A 22,685-nucleotide genomic window follows, 5' to 3' on the forward strand; every position below is an offset into this window, starting at 1 on the left:
AGCGATCAGTGACATGTCACTCGTAGCCATGCCCCCTAACAGTTAGAGTCACTCCCTAGGACACACTTAACCTCTTCAGCGCCCCTACAGGTTAACCCCTTCACTGCCAGTGTATTTTTTACAGTTATCTGTGCAATTTTATAGCACTGATCGCTGTAAAAATGACAATGGTCCCAAAATGGTGTCAAAAGTGTCCGATGTGTCCGCCATAATGTCGCAGTCACGATAAAAGTCGCTGATCACCACCATTACTAGTAAAAAAATATTACCAAAAATGCCGTAAAACTATCCTCTATTTTGTAGACGCTATAACTTTTGCTCAAACCAATCAATAAACGCTTATTGCGATTTTTTTTTACCAAAAATATGTAGAAGAATACGTATCGGCCTAAACTGAGGAAAAATAAATGTTTTTTAGATATAGTTTTGGGGGATATTTATTATAGCAAAAAGTAAAAAAATATATATTTTTTTCAAAATTGTCGCTCTATTTTTGTTTATAGTGCAAAAAAACAAACAAACGCAGAGGTGATCAAATACCACCAAAAGAAAGCTCTATTTGTGTGGGAAAAAAAGGACATACATTTTGTTGGGAGCCACGTCGCACGACCGCTTAATTGTCAGTTAAAGCGACGCAGTGCCGAATCAAAATGTGGCCTGGTCTTTGGCCAGCCAAATGGTCCGGGGCTTAAGTGGTTAAAGAGATGCCTCCATTCTTTTTTTTCTACAGGGTTTCTTCTTTCAGAAAACATGTAATGGTTTTGATGTTTTAAGTCATCTTTAGGCCTAAAATGATTTTGTAAACGTGTGCAAAACATTCAAAAAGGGCTCTGGCAGTGAAAGGGTCAATCTGCTTGAAACTTTCACAATTCTTTTGTGTGTTTCTAGTTTAGTTTTAGAATCCAGTGACAACAGAAAAACGAATCAATGTCAGTTAATATATTGTGTTCGCTAGACTGCAGCATTGTAGAAATATACATCTGCTTAAATGGGTTTATAATGTAAAATAGAAAACACAACATATGGTTTACTCTAACCGTAACATCAAACTGTAAAAAGATAATTCACACATGAGTTATATCAAAATAAATAATTTCTATGACTGTTTAAATGTTTATCTGGCACAAAATATTAGTGAGAATTCTGCTTTTCTAATACATTTTGCATGATAGAACTTATGTAATAGTAGGTGTATGTTGGGGAGTTTTTGCGAATTAAAGGAACTTTGACCTTTCTTTAACCACTTAAGGACCGCCTCCTGCACATATACGTCGCCGCTGGAGTCCCGTGATCGGTTCCTGGAGCTGAAGAACGGGGAGAGCTGTGTGTAAACACAGCTTCCCCGTTCTTCACTGTGGCGCCGTCATCGATCGTGTGTTCCCTTATATAGGGAACCACAATCAATGACGTCACAGCTACAGCCACACCCCCTACAGTTAGAAACACAGATGAGGTCATACATAACCCCATCAGCGCCCCCTTGTGGTTAACTCCCAAACTGCAATTGTAATTTTCACAGTAAACAATGCATTTTAAATGCATTTTTTGCTGTGAAAATGACAATGGTCCCAAAAATGTGTCAAAATTGTCTGAAGTGTCCGCCATAATGTTGCAGTCACGAAAAAAAACGCTGATCGCCGCCATTAGTAGTAAAAAAAAAAAATAATAAAAATGCAATAAAACTATCCCCTATTTTGTAAACACTATAAATTTTGCGCAAACCAACCGATAAACGCTTATTGCGATTTTGTTTACCAACAATAGGTAGAAGAATACGTATCAGCCTAAACTGAGGAAAATTATTTTTTTTATATATATTTTTGGGGGATATTTATTGCAAAAAGCAAAAAATATTGAATTTTTTTCAAAATTGTCGCTCTATTTTTGTTTATAGCGCAAAAAATAAAAACCGCAGAGGTGATCAAATACCACCAAAAGAAAGCTCTATTTGTGGGAAAAAAAGGACGCCAATTTTGTTTGGGAGCCACGTCGCACGACCGCGCAATTGTCAGTTAAAGTGACGCAGTGCTGAATCGCAAAACCTGCCCGGGTCCTTTAGCTGCCTAAAGGTCCGGGTCTTAAGTGGTTAAAGGAAATGTGTACTTAGAATGTAAAACATTTAACCGGATGATCATTTGGTATTTTTTTTTTTATAAGGTCCTGTATCTAAGGTTAAAACTCAATTCCCAATAGTTTTCTTGAGGTTCTTAATAAAGCATGATAAACATCAAAAGTTATTTTTGTAGGATTGTCTTACCTTGTATGCAGTGCCTAGCTTTGTCTAGAGTCAGCAGGATACAAGTAGGCTGCTTTCAATGCACAAAGTATGTTTTTACTGGGTTATTGTGTTTATGGGGGTCCATTAAGGCTCATGTACATCAAGCAGTTTTGAGAATTTGCTGCATTTTCCAGCACTGATAACAATGGAGTCTGACAATTAATATCATTTTATCACTACACTGGGATGTGTTTGCATTAAAGTCCATCCAAGTGTCAGTCCTTAACCACTAGCCTGTACGGCTGCTCACACAGGCGCAGTTACAGTTACAGGCGCACATTCTCGCTTGCGCTGCAAGCTGCGGGAGCGTGCCCGTGAGTTGGGCTGACTCAGTGTCCGCCGGCGACCCACGATCGCCTAGTAGAGAGGCAGAACAGGGATCCCTGTGTTCCCAGTGAACATGAACAGTGATCTCTGTCGTGTCCCAGTGAGCCCACCGCCCCCCTACAGTTAGAGCACAATTAGAGAAACACTTAATCCCTTGATTGCCCCCTAGTGTTAACCCATTTCCTGCATTTTTATAGCACTGATCAATGTAATATACTTTATGGGGGCGCAGACTCCGGCTCTGTGACTGCCCGAAGCCGCGTGATGTCACACCCATGTATGTGCATGGGAGCCATCAGTCACGGCACATGCTGGGGAAGAAACAGCATGGCGGTCTGTTTCTTCACAGTGCATGTGCCGATTATGAAATTGGCGCACTACAAGTGAAATATCTCCTAAATGGTGCACGTTTCGGAGATATTTCCACTATGTATAGGTAAGCCTTATTATAGGCTTACCTATAAAAAACTAAGACAAAAAGGGTTTGCAAGCACTTTAACATCTGCATTATCATAACCATACAAACAATAGTTATCTTTGACAATCCAATGTAAGCTTACTTCTAATATCTCATTTCATGTTTTGAGTACTGCCTGTCTGCTGGCCATCTCTTTCCACAACTTCTTTGATTGCCTGCATGCTTTGCAGATTCCCCTCTGCTGTTTGCATTTGATCCCTAAGGACTACACATCCCATGGTACCTTGCTGTCTGCAAGCAGTGATTCCTCTACTGACTCTAACTCCTGAAACTCCTCCTCTCAGCAGCTCTGTGGTTCATAAGGCATTATCTGTGAAATGTGTGACAAAGCAATGCCTACTCACTGAACATAGTATTATCTGTCACAGATTTTAAGAAAGTAAAGAAAAAATTATCTGAATTTGATATGTGGGTATGATTTTTGAAACGGCAACAGAAAGATTGTTGGCCAATAATAACAAGTCAGATTTTTTCTTTTATTTTATAGCCTGTACTGTGAATATAACCTGGATTAGAGAGCTTATTTTCTTTGCACTAGGTTGCAGAAGTCAGGATCTGCCTGTCTAGAACACCAAAGTTCCAACAATTAGCAAAGTGTGGACAAAGAGACCAATTGTATCATTGTCAAAGCTGACATGGCTATTTAGGAAAAATAACAGTTTCACGTGAGGGTTCTTCTATATCTCTGCATTTAATTTAAAAAAATGATGATTGTAAAGATCAACAATTTATTTGATAGAATATAGAAATTCATGAGATCCTTTCAAAGAACTGAGCATTTTGCCAAATGGTTAGGGTTAATCATTAACAAATCTGCCTATTTAAAGAAATCTAACACGATGTGTGACTAATGCCACCTTGTGGAACTATATAGGTATTTCTTTTTTTCTATTTATGTATTATTTATTAAAAATGTTGGTTTGCTATATTGCAATAAATGCAGGTCTGTTGCTGCTTCTTTTGGTGTCCCTAAACCCCTTTTAGACATGATGCTGAAGTTTATAAGAGGCATTTTAACTATATAATGGAAAGGTGACAGTTTCAGGAGTTGTTCACAATATGTGAGATGTATGCTAACTGTTTTTAGCGTGTGTACACCGCAGCCAGATTTCTCACAAATTCCCAGGGACCTTTTCCTGTTTTGAACCTTTGTCTCTGCAAAGAGTTATTTCTGGGAATATCCTTCTTTTTAGGTTGTGGCCATCTGTGCAATGAAAAGAAAAATATTTCTCCACACATTGAATGCAGTTCTAATTACAGTTGAACCTCGGATTGCGAGCATAATCTGTTCCAGGAGTATGCTTGTGATCCAAAGTACTCGCATATCAAAGCGAGTTTTCCCATTGAGGTCAATGGAAACGAAAATAATTTGTTCTGCATTGACTTTAATGCGATGCAATACCGAATGCGGCCAGAGGTGGGGGGCGCCAGAGAGCGCCAAACACATCCGAAAAGGTCAGAGGACACTTTGGCTCGTTTCCTGCGTCCCCGTACCTCAGGCTAAATAAGGTACTGCAGGCCAATGTTCAGCTTTTCTCAGCTCCTGCGCCCCCGTACCTCAGGCCAAATGAGGTACTGCAGGCCTATTTTCGGCTCTGCTCTGCTTCTGTGTCTCCATACCGCAGGCCAAATGAGGTACTGCAGTCAACACTCCCAAACCGAGTCAGAATTAAAAAAGTTGCTCGCAAATCAAAACGCTCTGAAACCAAGTTACTCTTAAACCGAGGTTCCGCTGTATTTCTTAGGCTTGTTTTAATTTTTTTGGAAGGAAACACTTATTAAAGAGTGTGATTTGATTTTCAAATTTCCATCACCTTTGGACATACCTGCTTTTATCATGAGGATATCATATTAGAAGAAATCGCCAGCAACTCAAAGCTTCTTCTTTTATTTGTCACAATAGCAGTGTACAATGAGAAAGGCTTCAGCCGATATTCATTAGCATTATGAGGATTGTACACTGCTATTGTGCCAAATAAAATGCTTATAAAAAGAAGCTTTGGAAATGTCTTATTTTTATGGACTCAGTGAACTACACAGCCAGTGCGCCACCTCCGCTCATCAACTTCCATATAGCAGTAGCGCTTGGGTGAGCCTCTTCCTAGCAATGCTGATATGCTTAATTTCAACTGTTGGGTGTCTCTAGGAAAATTCTGCCAATTGCCACTTACTCCTGTCTTTAACATGACCGATCCCATAAAAGGTCACTTTACTAATACTGTACATCCCATATAACAGCAACACCACTTACTCACTTGTACTACCAATTCTTCAACATAACAGTGCTGGAGATGTTAGCCATGATTGTCCAGGGAGTTTTGTTTTGTCTTTATATTGGCCAAATCAGCTGGGTTTATTGATAAGCATATATTTTTAACCGAGTTTACATGAATTCAAGACACTGCAGAAAAAAAAAACATTCTGACTACCATTTTAACCAATATTACTCCACTGAATGTGTTTTATAGAGCTGTACAATTACTTAAAATAATGACCCTAGTCACAACTTTAGTGACAGTAGAAAAAGACAAAATGGTTCTTCGAGTCTTAAAAAAAAAAGTGTGGGGTCTCTTGAACAAAGTCCATACAAGACCCTTATTAGTCATACAGCCTGGCTGACCAGGAGCACAACAGGTCAACAAGGCTAAACCATACCAGGCCACATGTTGATGGGAAAAGAACCTCATCTTTACATCTCTGACCTGTTGAATATGAGAGTCTGCAGGGGGAACATAATCTGGAAGATAAAGGTGCACCCATAAATCCAGCCCCTTTTTGACAAGGAGTAAGGGGTACATAGTAAATAAGCAAACACCATGACAAAGCTCCTTGTTAAAAATAGATGATGTCCGTGATGTAAATCAAACATTAAACAAGTAGTCCACTGACATAGATCCAATGTCAATGATGATGATAAATTACACCCCAATGACCCACACAATGACAATCCTGTCTTGTCAACACACCCGTTGCACATTAACTGGTTCCTGACTGACTTGCGTCTTTTTACGGGGGCAGAATGGCACCCCTGCGTGAAACCCGGGATATATACGACGGTCCCTTTAAGAGCCGCAGGAGGGTGCGCCTGCACGCCCGCTGCACGGTGGGGATTCAATGCGCGTGGCCGGTGGTCGCATGCATGAGAGCCAACACAGGGATTTGTGTCAGGGGAGAGGAGACATAAAATTTGTTCCTACTAAGTAGGAACAAAAATATGTCTCCTCCCCTAGTCAGTCCTATCCCCATACAGTGAGAACACACTGAGGGGACACACATTTAACCCCTTGGTGTTATCCCCTTCCCTACCAGTGACATTTACACAGTAATCAGTGCATATTTATAGCACTGATCGTTGTATAAATGTCAAAAGTGTCCGATCTGTCTGTTGCAATACCGCTAAAAATCGCAGATCATTACTAGTAAAAATAAAAATGCCATAAAAATGCAATAACTCTTTCCCATAGTTTGTAGACGCTATAACTTTTGCGCAAACCAATCATTATACGCTTATTGCAATTTTTTTTACCAAAAATATGTAGAAGAATATATATTCTAAACTTATGAAGAAATGTGTTCTTTAAAAACATTTTTGGGGATATTTATTATAGCAAAAAATTAAAATTTTCAAAATTGTTGCTCTTTTTTTGTTTATAGTGCAAACGTTAAAACCATAGAGGTCATCACCAAAAGAAAGCTCTATTTGTGGGAAAAAAAGGATGCAAATTTTGTTTGGGTACAGCATTGCATGATCGCCCAATTACCAGTTAAAGCAGTGCAGCGTCTTTTAATGTTAAAAAAAAAAAACAGCACAGTGCAAATTGTAAAAAATGCTCTGGTCAGGAAGGGGGGCAAAACCTTCCGGGGCTGAAGTGGTTAAAGCACCTCAGCCATCTTCTGAATGTCAGCAAACCGGTCACATATGCTGGGTGATGTCATTGATCAAATAGTGGTACACGTTTATCAAACAGATAATTTATCTCATTTCAGTTCTCAGAGAAAAATCCTCTCCTCTGGCACCCTGTTTATGAAGCGGAGAACATTTGTTCTCAGAAAGACAAGAGAGGAGAAGTTTTTCTTCTGGGAACACCTGAGATCTGAGTAGAAGGGGGAGGGGCTGCCTGTGATCTCCAGAGATACCTCTGTGATTACAGAGCAGCCGAGTTTTAAAAGTGAAACCAAAGTTAAAAAGATCATGTAATTACATGAAAATAATAAGCACTGGCGCTTTTTTTTTTTACACACATATATTTGTAATTTGACCCTTTTTTATTGCAAATTTTGCCATTATTTATGTGCATTTTGCCATTTTCTAACATGGCAAATTTTTTTAAACGTGCATTTGGCTGTGGGTTTTTTTTTTTTATTGTGCATTTTGACACTTTTTTAGACAAACATTTTGACCCTTTAGAACACATTTTGGCACAGGTTATTTTAACACACATTTTGGTGTGGTTTGTAATGCACATCTTGGCGCTTCTTTTAGCATGTAGTTTGACACTTTAACATGCACTTTGATTTGTTTTGTATGCGTATTTTGGCAAACAGCACATTTTCTAGACACTTTTGTGATGCCATTAACAATTAATTGCACCGCAAGCATATTATGCATTTTGCATATGTTTCCAGAATGCACACAAAAACACAGGTTAAAAATGAGCCAAAATACATGTTAAAAAAAGCAGCAAAATGCATATAAAAATGCGCCAAAGTGCATTTTAAAAAACAAGCCAAAATGTGTATTAAAAAAAAAAACAGCAAAAAATGCATCAAAAACTGTACCAAAATGTGCTAAAAAAAGGCCCAAAAAACGATTTTTTTGGCCATGGAACCTTGTGCATTTTTTCAAGGCGCATTTTGTGTGGCATTTGACACATTTTGTGTGCGCATTTTTGGGGAGCCATTATCAATGAATGCCACCCAAAAGCGCATTGCGTATTTTGACACAATTTTACAGCAATTTGGAATTGTGGCAAGAACTTCACAATTATGCATTGCTCAGATGTGAATAGGTCCTAAAAGAAAATACATTATAACTATACTTTGTGTCTGTGTATATATTTAATCCCCAAACATGGAAAGGTTTCTTCACAGTAAGAGCTGTGAGAATTTGGAATAGACTCCCTCCAGAGGTGGTTCTGGCCAGCTCAGTAGATTGCTTTAGGAAAGGCCTGGATACTTTCCTAAATGTACATAATATAACTGGGTATTAACATTTATAGTGCCTCTCGGGGGATCAGTAAGGATTTGTTTCCCCCTGCTCTAGCAAATTGGATCATGCTCTGTTGGGGTTTTTCGCCTTCCTCTGGATACATATTCTACGCCTCTGAGCTTGAGAATCTGGGACGGAGGTAATTTACAGAGATGGCCAGTGAGATCTTCAGATCTCACCTTTATAAACTGGTCATCTGTTTAAACGCCCATACACACAATCGGACTTTCTGACAACAACGCTCCGACGGACGTGTTTTATCGGACAATCCGATCATCTGTATGCTCCATCCAACAATTTTTGTTGTTTTTTCAACAGACAAATGTTCGCTGTGCATGTTCTCAAACTTTACGACAACAAATGTCCGATAGAGGATCATCCGATCGTGTGTACACAAGTCCACCGGTACTAAAGTCCAAAGTACAAACACGCATGCTCCGAACCAATGCTAAAGATCAGACAACAATAGCAGAAGTTGCCCAAAGTGTAGCGGTAAAGAACTGAAAAAACACGTGATTTGGTGAATGTTGGCGGAAAAATTCTGCTGTGTGTATGCATACCAAGTTCACGGCCAACGCCCCTTCGGACAAAAATCGATGGAAGTCCGATCGTGTGTATGAGGCTTAAAAGTGAATGACAGAAGGGTGTGTCCTGTGATGAGACGTGAAAAACATGTTCATTCCTCATCTCAGCTTTATAAACTGTCACACCTGAGAAGTTAGCCACAATCATCAGAATCTTGGCTCTTCTCTATTTGATAAACGTACACCATTGTCATGACCAATGGCATCTTCCAGCATCACAAGCAAACTTGTTTTTTTTTGGTGCTTTTTGCAGAAAAGCACTACAGCTCATTACACGTGGTTTCCTGTGGGACACGTTCACATCTATGCTTTTTTCAACCGCTGCATTTTTGGAAAGTGTCAGGAACTTTTTTAAATGCAAGACGGTGCTTTTTTGGTTCACTAGACTTCAATGGGGAAACTGCAGAAAAGCATGCAGTGTGTTTTTGCTGCAATTTTACAGCAATTTGCGTTTTGCATTTTTAATCTGCCCAACAAAAAATGCAAAAACGCAAATGTTTCACAATGTGTGTGTTTTTTTAAATGTTCCCTTTTTTTGGTAAATGAGTAACTAAGTTATTATGCACCCTTACTCAATCACGTGAGAGGCAGGGCAGATGTCTAGATTTTGATAAATCAGCCCCAGCACAGACCCTCATATTTACTAGACCAGATGTTGTAGGGATGATGCCCTTGTTTTCATCAACTCGAGGACGCTGTACTTTTCCCATCAACTTGAGGACATGGTGCCATGCCAGGGGTGCCCTCCCCATGTCGAAGGCATGTGGTCTGGTGTAGGTAAGGAGTGGAGGCACTTGCTCACTGCCACCCTCTTTCCTTGCCAGCCAGACTACATGCCTGGAGTACTGTACTAAAAGTACAGTACATATTTTGGCGGATACCCATGTTGTTTTTCTTTCTTTGTTGTTGTTTTTTCTTGGGGTCCCCTCTAAATCTATACCAGACCCTTATCCTTGATAACAGCCTGATATGGATTTTTTTATTGTGCACTTCATGTTATTTTTTGTATGATGTCTCCCTCACAAATCTACATCAGATCCCTATCTAGGATAAGGGTTTATTGTGAATTTAGGGGGGACCCTACACTGTTTTTTTTTTACTTCTGTGAGCCATGTGACCTGGTATATTTGAAGAGGGGTGGCAAGGGTCAGTGCTACAGACATTCTAAAGCCTGGTACACACAATCGGATTTTCCGCAGACAAATCGTACAACTTTTGTCCGAAGGGCATTGGTCATGAACTTGTATTGCATACAATTGGCAAATCATTTTTATCTGAAACCAGACCGCTCACTGAGGATACTGGGGTTATTGCAGCTAGTTGCTGCCATAACAACGATTTTCATCTTCAAAGTGCTGACGTATATCGCCATGAGCTGGTCTGGAAGTGGTTTAGATTATAGTGGAGCAAAGATGGAAGTCAACAGTACAACAATTGTAATGAAAGTATAGTACCTGTTTGCATGTTGTAACTGTTGCTGCTTAGGTGTCCTTTTATGAAAGTGAGATCAGCGGTGATCCAGATTCTCACCGCTGATCTCAGGTCATACACAGTTTATGAAGCTGAGGTAATCAGCTGAGAACATGTTCTTCACTGATTACCTCAGCACAGTGAGAATCTGTAACTGACTGTCACAGAAACGGCCAGTTTATGAGGGTGCGATTTCAACACCTCACTGGCGATCTGTGACAGAATTCTCACTTTCTGATTCACCATCTTAGAGGTGGAGAATCAGAGAGAGAAGCCGAAGCTGGCTGAGTATTGTGGAGGAAGAAGGAAGTCTTTTGACTTCCATGCTTCACACACAAGCAGCCATACAGTCAGATCACATCTTCCCCACTATTACACACCCCAAAATGAGCAGGTTAGGAATTTATAGTATATATATATATATATATATATATATATATATTACACACACACACATATATTTTTTATATTTATAAATATATATATATATATATATATATATATATACACTACCTGCATTAAAATTCCATTATTAAAGTCATTTTTATATAATTTTTTTATTTATTAGTAAAAAAAAAAAAATTGTAAACCCTAGAATATGGTTTTACCCATGGACTGTTCTATTACAGTTATACGGGGTTTATATTTGTATACTTTATTAAAAAAAAAAAAAAAAAATTAAGATTATAAATGTATTTTTCATTTATATGAATGGTGTATAGCTGCATTACATATGTGGGATTCCGTTCATATACAATACACCATTCACATTTAGCAAATCAAAATGCACGTTAAAAAGGTGTCAAACTATATGCTAAAAAAAGCGCCAAAGTGTGCATTACAAACCACACCAAAATGCATCTTAAAATATCCTGTGCCAAAATGTGTGCTAAAGGACCAAAATGTGTGTTTAAAAAAATGCACAATAAAATAACCTACGGCCAGATGTGTGTTAAAAAAATATGCCATGTTAAAAAATATGTATAAATAATGCCAAAATTAGCAATTAAAAACACACATTTAAACAATGTGCCAAAATGTGTGTAAAAAAACTGAGTTAAAAAAGCGCTTATTATTTTCATGTAATAACAGTCTTTTTAACTTTGGTTTCACTTTTAAAACTCAGCTGCTCTGTAATCACACAGGTGTATGAGGAGATCACAGGCAGCCCCTCCCCCTTCTACTCAGATCTCAGGTGTTCTCAGAGGAAAAACTTCTCCTCTCATCTCCTGAGAACAAATGTTCTCCGCTTCATAAACAGGGTGCCAGAGGAGAAGATTTTTCTCTGAGAACTGCTGAGAACTGAAATGAGATAAATTATCACCGTTTGATAAACGTACACCTTAAAGCGGTTGTAAAGGCAAAAAAATGTTTTTCCTAAATAGCTTCCTTTACCTTAGTGCAGTCCTCCTTCACTTACCTCATCCTTCCATTTTGCTTTTAAATGTCCTTATTTCTTCTGAGAAATCCTCACTTCTTGTTCTTCTGTCTGTAACTCCACACAGTAATGCAAGGCTTTAAAGCAGAATGGAAGGATGAGGTAAGTGAAGGAGGACTGCACTAAGGTAAAGGAAGCTATTTAGGAAAAAAAAATTGTACACTTACAACCCCTTTAAGCAAACCATAGATGTTGCAATTTTGTTTCCTGCAGCTGACTGTGTTGATGGGGAATCCCTCCCGTAGCATACTTGTGCTATGCCGGCGGGAAGCCTTTCCTGTTGGCAGAACACAATGATTACTGCTGGTGGCTATAGCAAAAATATGAAACATATCTGATAGGCAGGTTGTACTGAAGTTGATCCATCAGTACAACTAGCCTGTCCATTGATGGATTGAATCTCAGATGGTCCCTGCTGAACTGGCTGAAATGTGATCCATTTATGACCAGCTCTATACATGTACAATCTGATTGTGTAATATCCATTAGATCTAGGAACAAATATTCAGAGCCAAAGGCCCTGCCAATTTGGACATAGATTGTATGGATATTTTTGCTCCACACTAAACAGTGTTTGTCTAGATTGTATTCGATTGAATGAATCTGTAGTACTATACAGTCATTGACTATGGCCAGCTTTGTACAAACAACATTTTTACTTATTTTTGTCTGATTTCTTCTCCTGAACAAAAAGACAGTTCACTGTCTGTCATGCTGATCCAGTGGCTTCATTACTTTCAGTGACCTGGAACAAGTTACGCAGATTAGTAGTTGTGACCTAACTTTGATTTTTCTGATCTGATTGCTTGTTCTAGGCCTGAAAGTACTGATGACAGAGTCAACCAGGCAACTAGAATGTTCAGAAGAAAGTCTGCAATGGCAGCCTCTATATTTCTCTCAGCAAAGGCTTCCTTTAACATTTTTTGCTAAGCCTACCTGCTAGTTTGTGTAACTAAGAACTATGTCTAAAATTCCCTTGATGCCTTCACACTTCTTTAAGACTAATGGGGAATTTCCTGGTTTAAGTGTTCCAGCACTAACAAGACTTCAGACATAGCCCCTCAGGAACTGGCTGGCTTGTTGCACCTTTACGCATTCACGCTTATTTCTGTAAATGCTACTTCATGTGTTCTTGTGTTACACTAGGAATGCAAACCGTATCAGGTAACTGCAGTAATAACCACAGTACTTAGTTATATATTGCATCATATTTCTCTCATCTGTTACATTTAACCTGGTCATTTTCCCATGCTTACTTATTAGTGCCATACTTGAATATACTGTTACATTGAAATAGTGAGATATCAGAGTGTCCGAACTAGTGTCAGGCAGCCATAAAGCTCTGGCTTTTGTAGAACTACATGTCACATCATACCTTGCAATCCAACAAACATCACAGATTAATGAGAAATGCTGGCTTTGTAATTACAATTCTAGCTTTATTTTTGTCTTAAAAGCTGATTCTGACAAACATAAAAATGTAATATGTTCTTTAACTACTTGCCGACCGTCTAACGACGATATACATCGGCAGAATGGCACGGCAAGTAAATTTCCACCGCGAGCTCCGTGACGGCGGGACCCTCAGACTCAATGTCCACTGGTGTCCCCCGATCGTGTCACAGAGCTGTAGAACAGGGAGATGCCTATGTAAACAAGGCATTTCCCTGTTCTGCCTAGTGACAGGACAGTGATCTACTGCTCCCTATCATCAGGAGCAGTGATCACTGTTGTGCCACTTGTAGCCCAGCCCCCACACAGTTGCCAGTGTCATTTACTAAGTAAGCAGTGCATTTGTATAGCACTGATCGCTGTATAAATGACAATGGTCCCAAAATAGTGTCTGATGTGTCCGCCATAATGTCGCAGTCACGTTAAAAAAAAAAACGCTGATCGCCGCCATTACTATTAAAAACATTTTTTTAATAAAAATGCCATAAAAACTATCCCCTATTTTGTAGACGCTATAACTTTTGTGCAAACCAATCAATATATGCTTATTGCGATTTTTTTTTTTTAACAAAAATATGTAGAAGCATACATATCGGCTTAAACAGATAAATTATTTTTTTATATATTTTTTTGGCATATTTATTATAGCAAAAAAAATTTTTTTTTTCAAAATTGTTGTTCTTTTTTTGTTTATAGCGCAAACAATTTAAACCACAGAGGTGATCAAATACCACCAAAAGAAAGCTCTATTTGTGGGAAAAATGTTGTTTGGGTGCAACATCGCATGGCCGCACAATTGTCAGTTAAAGCGACACAGTGCCGAAAAAGTGCTCTGGTCAGGAAGGGGGTAAATTCTTCTGGGGCTTAAGTGGCTAAAAAATAAAAAGGCTACTGACAGGTATGAGGTGAATGCTGGACCTTGCTGACCTTCAATACTTCTTTCTATAGTACTAGAGTTTGCTTGTTTTTTCTTGCTCACTCCATATTCTCTCATGGCCAATTGAAATTTGGAGGGACAAGAAAGTGCTGATTCTTTAAACTATCAATGGGCCTGGCATTTGAGCAGAATGGAGACATTGAATGATGATGAAGGTATGTGAAGCCGTTACTAGTGTTAAAGTGGCAGAGTCATTTTTAGAACAGCCTCCTGTAATCTTAAGCAGCAGCACTCACGCTGGAAGAGGGAGAATCTGCATTTTTAGTCAGTTAGACTCTGCTGTTCTGCAAATGGCTTGACATGGGAAGAGAGCGCAGTAAGTGGAGTGATGGCTCATTGTGCCAGCAGGCTGACAGACTGGGAGTGTGTTATCTAAGCCAGTGGTCATCAACCCTGTCCTCAGGGCCCACTAATAGGCCAGGTTTGCAAGATACATCACAGGTGATATCAATTGCTGCTCAGTGATTTCAGTATTCTAGTCTGCATCTCCCCAAGGTAATACATAAAATCTGGCTTGTTAGTGGGCCCTGAGGACAGGGTTGATGACCACTGATCTACAGTAAGCTATGCCATTGCAGCAAAGGCTGAAGATATATCTATGCTGTCGGTTCCTGTATAACACAAATGATCATAAACCTAGTTGTTTACATTTGCAGAAAAAAATAGCACCATTTAGGCATTATGTTCAGATTATGTTATTAAGTTTTTGGGCCAAGTTTGCTACAAGAAATAGGGAACAGTCTATAAAGCATTTTTTGTTGTGGGGGGGTGTCATGGATATTATAAAATAATTCATTGGATATCAAGATTCACCCCCTATAGACTTCAGTAGGGTTTGGGAAAAAGTTAACATTTTTAACATTTTGTGGATGTTTTGTGAAGCTGACCACAAATTTAACCCAGGCAAATTTGCTCATTCCTATTTGTGAATTCAAGCAATATTCACAAGCCGAGTTCAGATAGATTTGCTGATCCAACACCATTCTCATTTATCTGTTTGCCTCGATTTCAGCTTCAGCTGTGCGATCTCCGTTTTCGTGTTAAGCTTTTTTTCTTTTTTTTTTTTTTTTTTTTTTTTAACAGATATGATTTAGAAAACATATGAAACCATTAAAAACCATATGATGCATGCTTGCAGTTTTTTTTTTTTGTATATGAAGATCAGATGGTTGTATCCAGTATGAAAATGATGAAAGCTAGCAAAAACAAAAGGCTATTTCACAAAAGTTTATTTTTTTTAGAGAGTCTGATGTTTAAACAGTTTTCTTGGAATAAGAATTTCAGTCATATACAATCACTGATCAAAGCTTTATGATCGTTGGGTATTGTTTGAAATCTGTACATACAGCTTTCAGAGAAAGATAAATAACGTACACTTCACAAAATTCAGTCTTTGCTGTAGTTTGCATTATTTCATTATATCTCCTTCAAATCTGTTTCAGCTGGATGATTTATATTTCCTCAAGTTTTAAGAAAAGTAACATAATTTTTGAAAATGGTAGATATTCATTGCATTTCATTATCACTTATACCTACTAAAAAAAATGCATGTACTTGCAACACATGCATATCCTTCCATGTACTGTACATTTATCAAACTGTAAAGTTTTTGGGAATATTGGCCCTAGAGTTTATTTTTAACTGGTACATATCATTGAACATACTGTATCCTTTCGGGTCCATTCTGAGAACATAAAAAAATAAGTTATGTTACTTTTTAAAAGTAAAATGTGTATCTTAAAAAGCAATTAGGCAGTTATGTTTCTACAAAGAGCCTAACTTATATTAACTGTATCTCCACTGACCAGAGGTTCCTTAAAAAACATATGAAGGCTACATGTGCTGACTTCTCCTAAAAATGCTTATGCGTCGTACACATGATCGGAATTTCCGATGAAAAAAGTCAGACGGAATTTTTCCATCGGATATTCTGAGGAATTCCATTGGAGTTTACATAGATAACATGTTCTCTTTTCCTCCGATGGAATTCTGTCGGAATTCCGATGTGAGTTTGGTCGGGCAAAAGCCCGATCGTGTGTACGAGGCATTACTGTTTTATGGTCATGCAGATCCAATGGATTAAAAAATGTAGGTTACTAACCTTGAACAAGTTAACAGGTTAAAAGCCGGCTCACACTGGGGCGGCATGACTTCAGGGCGACCTGGCAAGGCGCCCTGAAGACGACTTCAGAGGCGACTTGCAAAATGACTTCTGTATAGAAGTCAATGCAAGTCACCCCGAGTCGCCCCCAAAGTCATACAAGAACCTTTTTCTAAGTCGGAGCGACTTGCGTCGCTCCTATTAGAACGGTTCTATTGAATACAATGGAACGCCTGACGAGTCGCCCCAGTGTGAACAGGCTATAAGACCTCCATCACATGGGTGTTTACCTACATACACAAGATTCCAGTAGCAAGAATCTGTAGCTTCCTACAGCTGGAATGACAGGAGCATGCAAGTAGTGATGGCCACTCAACTTGTATAAAATAAAAATAGGTTGAGAGTGGCACCGTTCACATGTAGCCACACACCAAGCAGTTACCTGCAGTTAGGAATAAATGTCTGAGCATGGACTTAGCCAGATGCATCCAGGGCTTGACATCCATCCCTAACTGCAGGTAACCGAAGTGTGTGGCTATGCTGTCAGGTAGTCATTACTATTCATAGGCTGAGTGGCAATTACTATTTGCATGCACCTGTCATCCAGCTGCAAAAATCCGCTGAATATTTCCAATGGATTCTGGTGTATAAGAGTAAATGATGGTATGTTCACACTGAATGCAGGTTCAGCTAAACTTGCACGATTTCAAACCTGTATTTCAGTGCGAGTTTGGGGGAGATTTGAAAGACATATGTGTGAGTTCATGCACAGATGTCTATTGAAATCTCCCCCAAAGTCACCTAAAGTAATACAGGAACTACTTTTGGAAATTGGTGCAGCGTCGATTGGGACAGTGACAATTTTTGGGGGTTCTTTTGCTTGCCTTCCACCCTGACTGGCTTAAGGTGAATCTGTTGCTTTGCTCATGCAGGGCAAAGAAACAGGTTCATTTAACACAGTAGTAAAGTCTACCACTTTTTTTTTCATTTGCCCCCCTGCACAGTTATGCCATAATGTGCTAGTATGCACTGCATGCTAGCACATCATTGAAGACTTACCTGTAAAACAGAGCCCTCCAGCACTGCACTGTTACCACTGACAATCCCATATTCACCTGGTCTTCCTTCAGGGTTTGCGTTGTCCAGCCATTTGAATGGTCGGGCCACAATGATATCATTCCCACATATGTGCATGGGAGTAATTTTTGTGGCACCCCACTCAGTATTTATGGCACACTTTTATTATGCAGTGACTGCAGAACATCATTGCACAGTGATGTCATTGGCTACAGCTGATGTAAATACATCCTAAATAGCACAGGTTTGGGAGATATTCACTGTAACTACAGTTACACTGTACCTATAAGTTTAACTGTAGGTATCAGTTCCATAGAAGAGTTTACCACTGCTTTAATTGCTGAATTTGCTTACCTACTCTTTACTCCTTTGCTGCCCTGTTTACACATTAGATCCAAGCTGTACTGCCTGGAGCTTACACAGTATTAAGGACTCTCTCTTTCTCTCTGCCCCAACATGATAGCACTGGTGCCTACTGCCTAGCATTGGGTTGCTTTTGTACCTAACACTACATTGTGGGAGGAAGAAGTGAGTCAAAGGATAGGAAGTGAGGTGGAAACTCCCTAACAATATTACAGCAATAAAAACTTGATAACGTATTTACTCTTTGCAAGTCTGTCCAAAACTGAAAGAAACATTTTGGCTGAAGTTAGACTTCTATCAATACAGCAGGGACATGCTTCAGCAGACCTTCCAGTTAGTGAATAAACATAGAACAGGCTCAGTATGTAAAAGCAGAAAATAACCTGATATGGGTCTTGTGTGTAGAGTATATATATATATATATATATATATATATATATATATATATATATATAAAAAAAAAAAATCTAGTTCAAGAGTCACCCAACCAATTTTAGTGCAAGATTTTTGGAACATTTTTCTAATTTCTATTAGTGATAAAAGTTAACATTTTAATGCACCTTCCTCTAATATTGTAAAACTGTGCTGATTGTAAGTATTTTTGAGTTCAAGAAAATATTTAGCTAGATATAAAAGAAAATATTCTGAATTATGTACTATAATTTTCCATTCTGACCAGAACCACTTTATTGTGAAAAAAAGAACAGTGTAAACACACTTCTACTTGTGTGGCACAGAAGCAGAACACCTTCCCTTGTAGAGTGTTTGTGCAATTTCCACTCTCTTTTTAATTACCTATAGCAGGTTACTGAAGAAATGTGACCTTGTCACTTCATGTTCTGGTGGTCCCTCTTTATTAGGCATTGTAAATTGTTTTGTTATGCTACAGTGTTTTTATCAGCTAAGGTGTGATGTTCATGCTTTATGTCAGTCATCTGGTGTAAATGCTAATTTTCTCAACTGTGTGGAGTGTTTAGAAGATTTGGAAGTATAAACACCATTTTCAGTGAAGTAGGCCAAGGGGATAATAGCCTATAATTGCAAACTGATTTTTTACAACATGATTAATACTCAGGAAATTCTGCTCCAGTGAAAGGAAATAATTAGCAGTACAATTTAAACAACGGAGTTTGTTCTCCCAATTCATGGAATACAAATATATTATGGAAATAATTGATTGAAGATTGCTTCCTCAATAACATTGCCACTAGTTGTAAATCTCCCCCCATAAATTTGCACACAACGAATGCCTGCTGCAGTATATTACAAAAAACATGTTTGTAACCATGCAAACATTAATTTAGTTTAAATAAAAAAATCTACAGACTTTGTAAACGATATCTCCCAGTTTTCTTGTAAAAAGAAAGTTGAACACCAATATAACTTCTTTATGAAGGCTCTGCTACAACTGACACTCCAAATTAGAGGTCAATATTTTTTTCCATGTGAAAAATTACAAGGTTTACAAAGTGTATCATTTGATGAAGTCATGGCCATTATTTAAGTTCATTGTGCTATTATACATTGCATTTGTTTTGTTTTTTCAATCCTTAAACTTAGAAACATCTTTGGGATGGCCATGTAGAACATTATGGGCCAGATTCACAGAACAGATACGACGGCGTATCTGTTGTTCTATCTATGCGGCTGATTCATAGAATCAGTTCCGCATAGATAGCCCTAAGATCCGACAGGTGTAATTGACTTACACCGTCGGATCTTAGGATGCAGTACCTCGGCCGCCGCTGGGTGGAGTTTGCGTCGTATTCCAGCGTCGGGTATGCAAATTATCAGTTACGGCGATCCACTAAGGTTTTTCCCGTCGTTACATTGGCGCAAGTCTTAGTTTCCCGTCGCAAAATTAGGGGTACTTTAACATGGTGTAAAATTACTCCACCATGTTAAAGTATGCCCGTCGTTCCCGCGTCGCTTTTGAATTTTTTTTTCCGGCGTAAGTACGTTACGCATGTCGCGATTCACAAACACGTCGCGCCGCCGTAATTTCGCGCAAAGCACGTCGGGAAAATTGCGAACGGAGCTTGCGGTGTACGTCCGGCACGGGAGCGCGCCTAATTTAAATGGTACCCGCCCCATTTGATTTGGGCGGGCTTGCGCCGGACGTGTTTACAATACACTGCCAAAAGTTTACAGGTAAGTGCTTTGTGGATCGGGCACTAACACTGAAAACTTGCGGTGGTGTAACGTAAACGGGTTACGTTACACGGCCGCAATTCTATGTGAATCTGGCCCTAAATGTATTGTAGCCTGGAAAAAAAAATACCCTGAATCCCACCTGGCATATGAAACCACTAGTGAAATCACTAAATATAATTCTATATATATATAATTTGCTTACTACAAATGCAACTTGTGCTAGTTTAGATTGGGTGTTTGTGCACCTACTGTATAGCTGAGTGAAAGCCTATCAATTTGCTCTAAATTATTGAAAAAAGTGTGGCAGATGTATCAAAGCTAAATAAAAATTAAGACAAAATTAGATTTTTTCCAATAACAAAAAGTAGGACTTCTTGTTTTTTTTTTTTTTTATATATATTGACAGTTAGATCCTAATTGGTTACTATTTGCTGCAACACCAATTTTGATGTTTCAATTAATTAGCTTAACGGTGTCTTGATGTTCATATCTCTGCAGTGGTTCAGCTGATAAGCAAATTGTATTCCCTAATAAACAGCCACTAGAGCCAGTATGTACAAAAATCTCCTTTTGTGAAAACATTTTTCTGACATTGAATGTTTCCTGCTTGCAGATGATCCACACAGACAGAACCTGGAAGAGAAGATAATCTATGGTGTAGAGAACAGTAGCACATTCCTGGAATGTAGCCCTAAATCACAGAGAGCCATGGTTTTCTGGCAGTTCCAGAAACAGCATGAAGACAAAAAGGAGGAGGTAATGAGACTCTCAATGCTGTCAAGCAGCCTACAATAATGTTTGGTTTATATGTAAAATGTTTACAACAGGTTCAGTTGTATGGGAATTTTGTATTAAAATATGTACTCAAGTTTATGGCAGCGGTATGTGATATGCAGAGGTTTTCATTTTTTAGTACTTAATTGCATCAAAATGTGTTTTCTTTTATATTATTCGATATTAATTCTTCTAGTGCTGCCTTTTAAATACCTTGCCATGGTTCATAAGCCATTTATTCATTTGTAAGCAACCGGACCCGTGGAGTATCTGTTAACGACAAAGACATATTCAGCCTTCATTACAAGTTTGGCAGGCTTCCCACTGGTAATGAAGCACAACACCACAAAAGGAGAGGAAATGAACCAAAATTTCCAGTCTGGCTTTCCAGTGGTCTCTTGAGGTCAGGGCTGAGATGTTTAACATAGGCAGGAGAAGCAGATGATTGGACTTGGTGCTTACCCCTCTTTTTATGGGCGCATCTTGCATAATTTCCAATTTACGCAGTTCATGTAACAGACTTGCTCTATTTGTGGTCAGCTTGGATAAAACACCCAACAGAAAATGAAGATGAGAATCATGCATATTATTTCCTATTATTTTATACCTCAGGGGGTAAAAATAGTATAATACAGATTGAAGAGGAAAAAAGCCTTAAAGTGACTCTGCCTAAGTTAAAAAAATTAAATAAATGAAAGGGAGCTACTCTGTAAAAAAAAAAGAAGGCTCCTGCTTGTCTTTCTGGCATAATTCCTTGTTTTCTTGAAAAGTTCTGGCAACCACTGATATCAGGCATTTTGTCTTGGATATTGTGTTCTCTGCTGGATTCTGCAGTTCCTCCCACTAGCTGCTACGTTACCATTGTGTTCAGTAATGACAGGGTCACTTTAAAGTAGAACCCAAGCTGAACAATTTAAGGGTGCAAGCACATGGTTGCCTGTGGTTATACAGCATAAAATATAAATGTATTTACCTGTCTTGGAGCCACATGTATGTTGTGCAGCTGCCCTGTAGACATGAATGGCTGTATGCAAGAATATGCAGATAATTGCGTAAGTTTGCACAGACATTAAACCCCAAAATGCCGAAAGTTTGTGTTCAGGGTTTTATATCTTTATGCTTTGGAAAAGTTCACGCAGGTACAGGCATATACCAGAATTCAGCCAGTTACAGCCATTTATGTCTTTAGGCCACTGTATGAAGCTTCTTTGATTCCTGGGCTTGGAAATATTCCTGAACATTACGCTGTGTTGCCAAAAGTGGCCATGTGCATACACCCTTACACAGAGTTCCTATGTGTAACGTCATCAAACTGACTTGGAGCATAGGCCTAAATATTTTTTTTCACACCCCCACATGAAAATACTGAGGCATGGCAATTGGCAACTCAGGCACCCAGTGCTTCATGGTGGGTGTAAGGGGAGAGAGTCACATGCTCTCAATACCCAAAACCTTCTCTTTGCTCCTTGTGGCTGAACACAATGCAAGGGGAGCAAATGGGGTGTCATTATGTGGGTATGGTTTATACTGCTCTCTGAAGAATTGTTAGCTAGATTTATCCTCACCTCACAATGTTGTCACCTTGATCAGTGGTCAGCGGAAGTCTCCAGAGGAGTCACATCATTACAGCTGATCAGGATTCTAGCTTTTTCCTACTCTACTAATACACATTTATTGCTCTCTGTTTCCAACTGTCCCTCATTATCTGCCTTACTGACCTGTTGTGAATGTCATGAAAACATGGCAATAGCCTAGTTATTATAGTGTAGGTATCCATGCAGATAATGTGCCCTGGCAGTAAGAAGAGTTCAATTAAAAACAGCATGTAAGTTTTAAATTGGACATATATATGTAAAGCAGCTAGTTTCAAAACACATCTAGATTTGTGAAAAAAATTCTGCATTTGATTTAAAAGAACCAAAGCTCATTGTACAGCATATGTATGAATGCAAAATGTTCACCTTTTAGGCAGTTTCTGAAAAGATAGTGGTATGATTTAGATTTAAAATGTGCACTTTATGTTAAGACAAGTTTGTTAAAGCT

The 22,685-nt window shown here is 38.7% G+C and overlaps 1 protein-coding gene across 1 annotated transcript in view; it reads left to right on the forward strand.

The window, feature by feature from the left end:
* SEMA3A (semaphorin 3A) overlaps positions 1-22,685 on the forward strand; it is a 294,077-nt gene that overhangs the window by 265,608 nt on the left and 5,784 nt on the right. Inside the window, exon 16 of the mRNA XM_040343438.1 lies at positions 20,482-20,624. Coding sequence (XP_040199372.1) covers positions 20,482-20,624 — 143 coding nt within the window. The remainder of the gene's footprint in view (positions 1-20,481; positions 20,625-22,685) is intronic.

This window comes from Rana temporaria, chromosome 3 (genome assembly GCF_905171775.1).
Source record: "Rana temporaria chromosome 3, aRanTem1.1, whole genome shotgun sequence".
In the NCBI taxonomy this organism is placed as follows: Eukaryota; Metazoa; Chordata; class Amphibia; order Anura; family Ranidae; genus Rana; species Rana temporaria.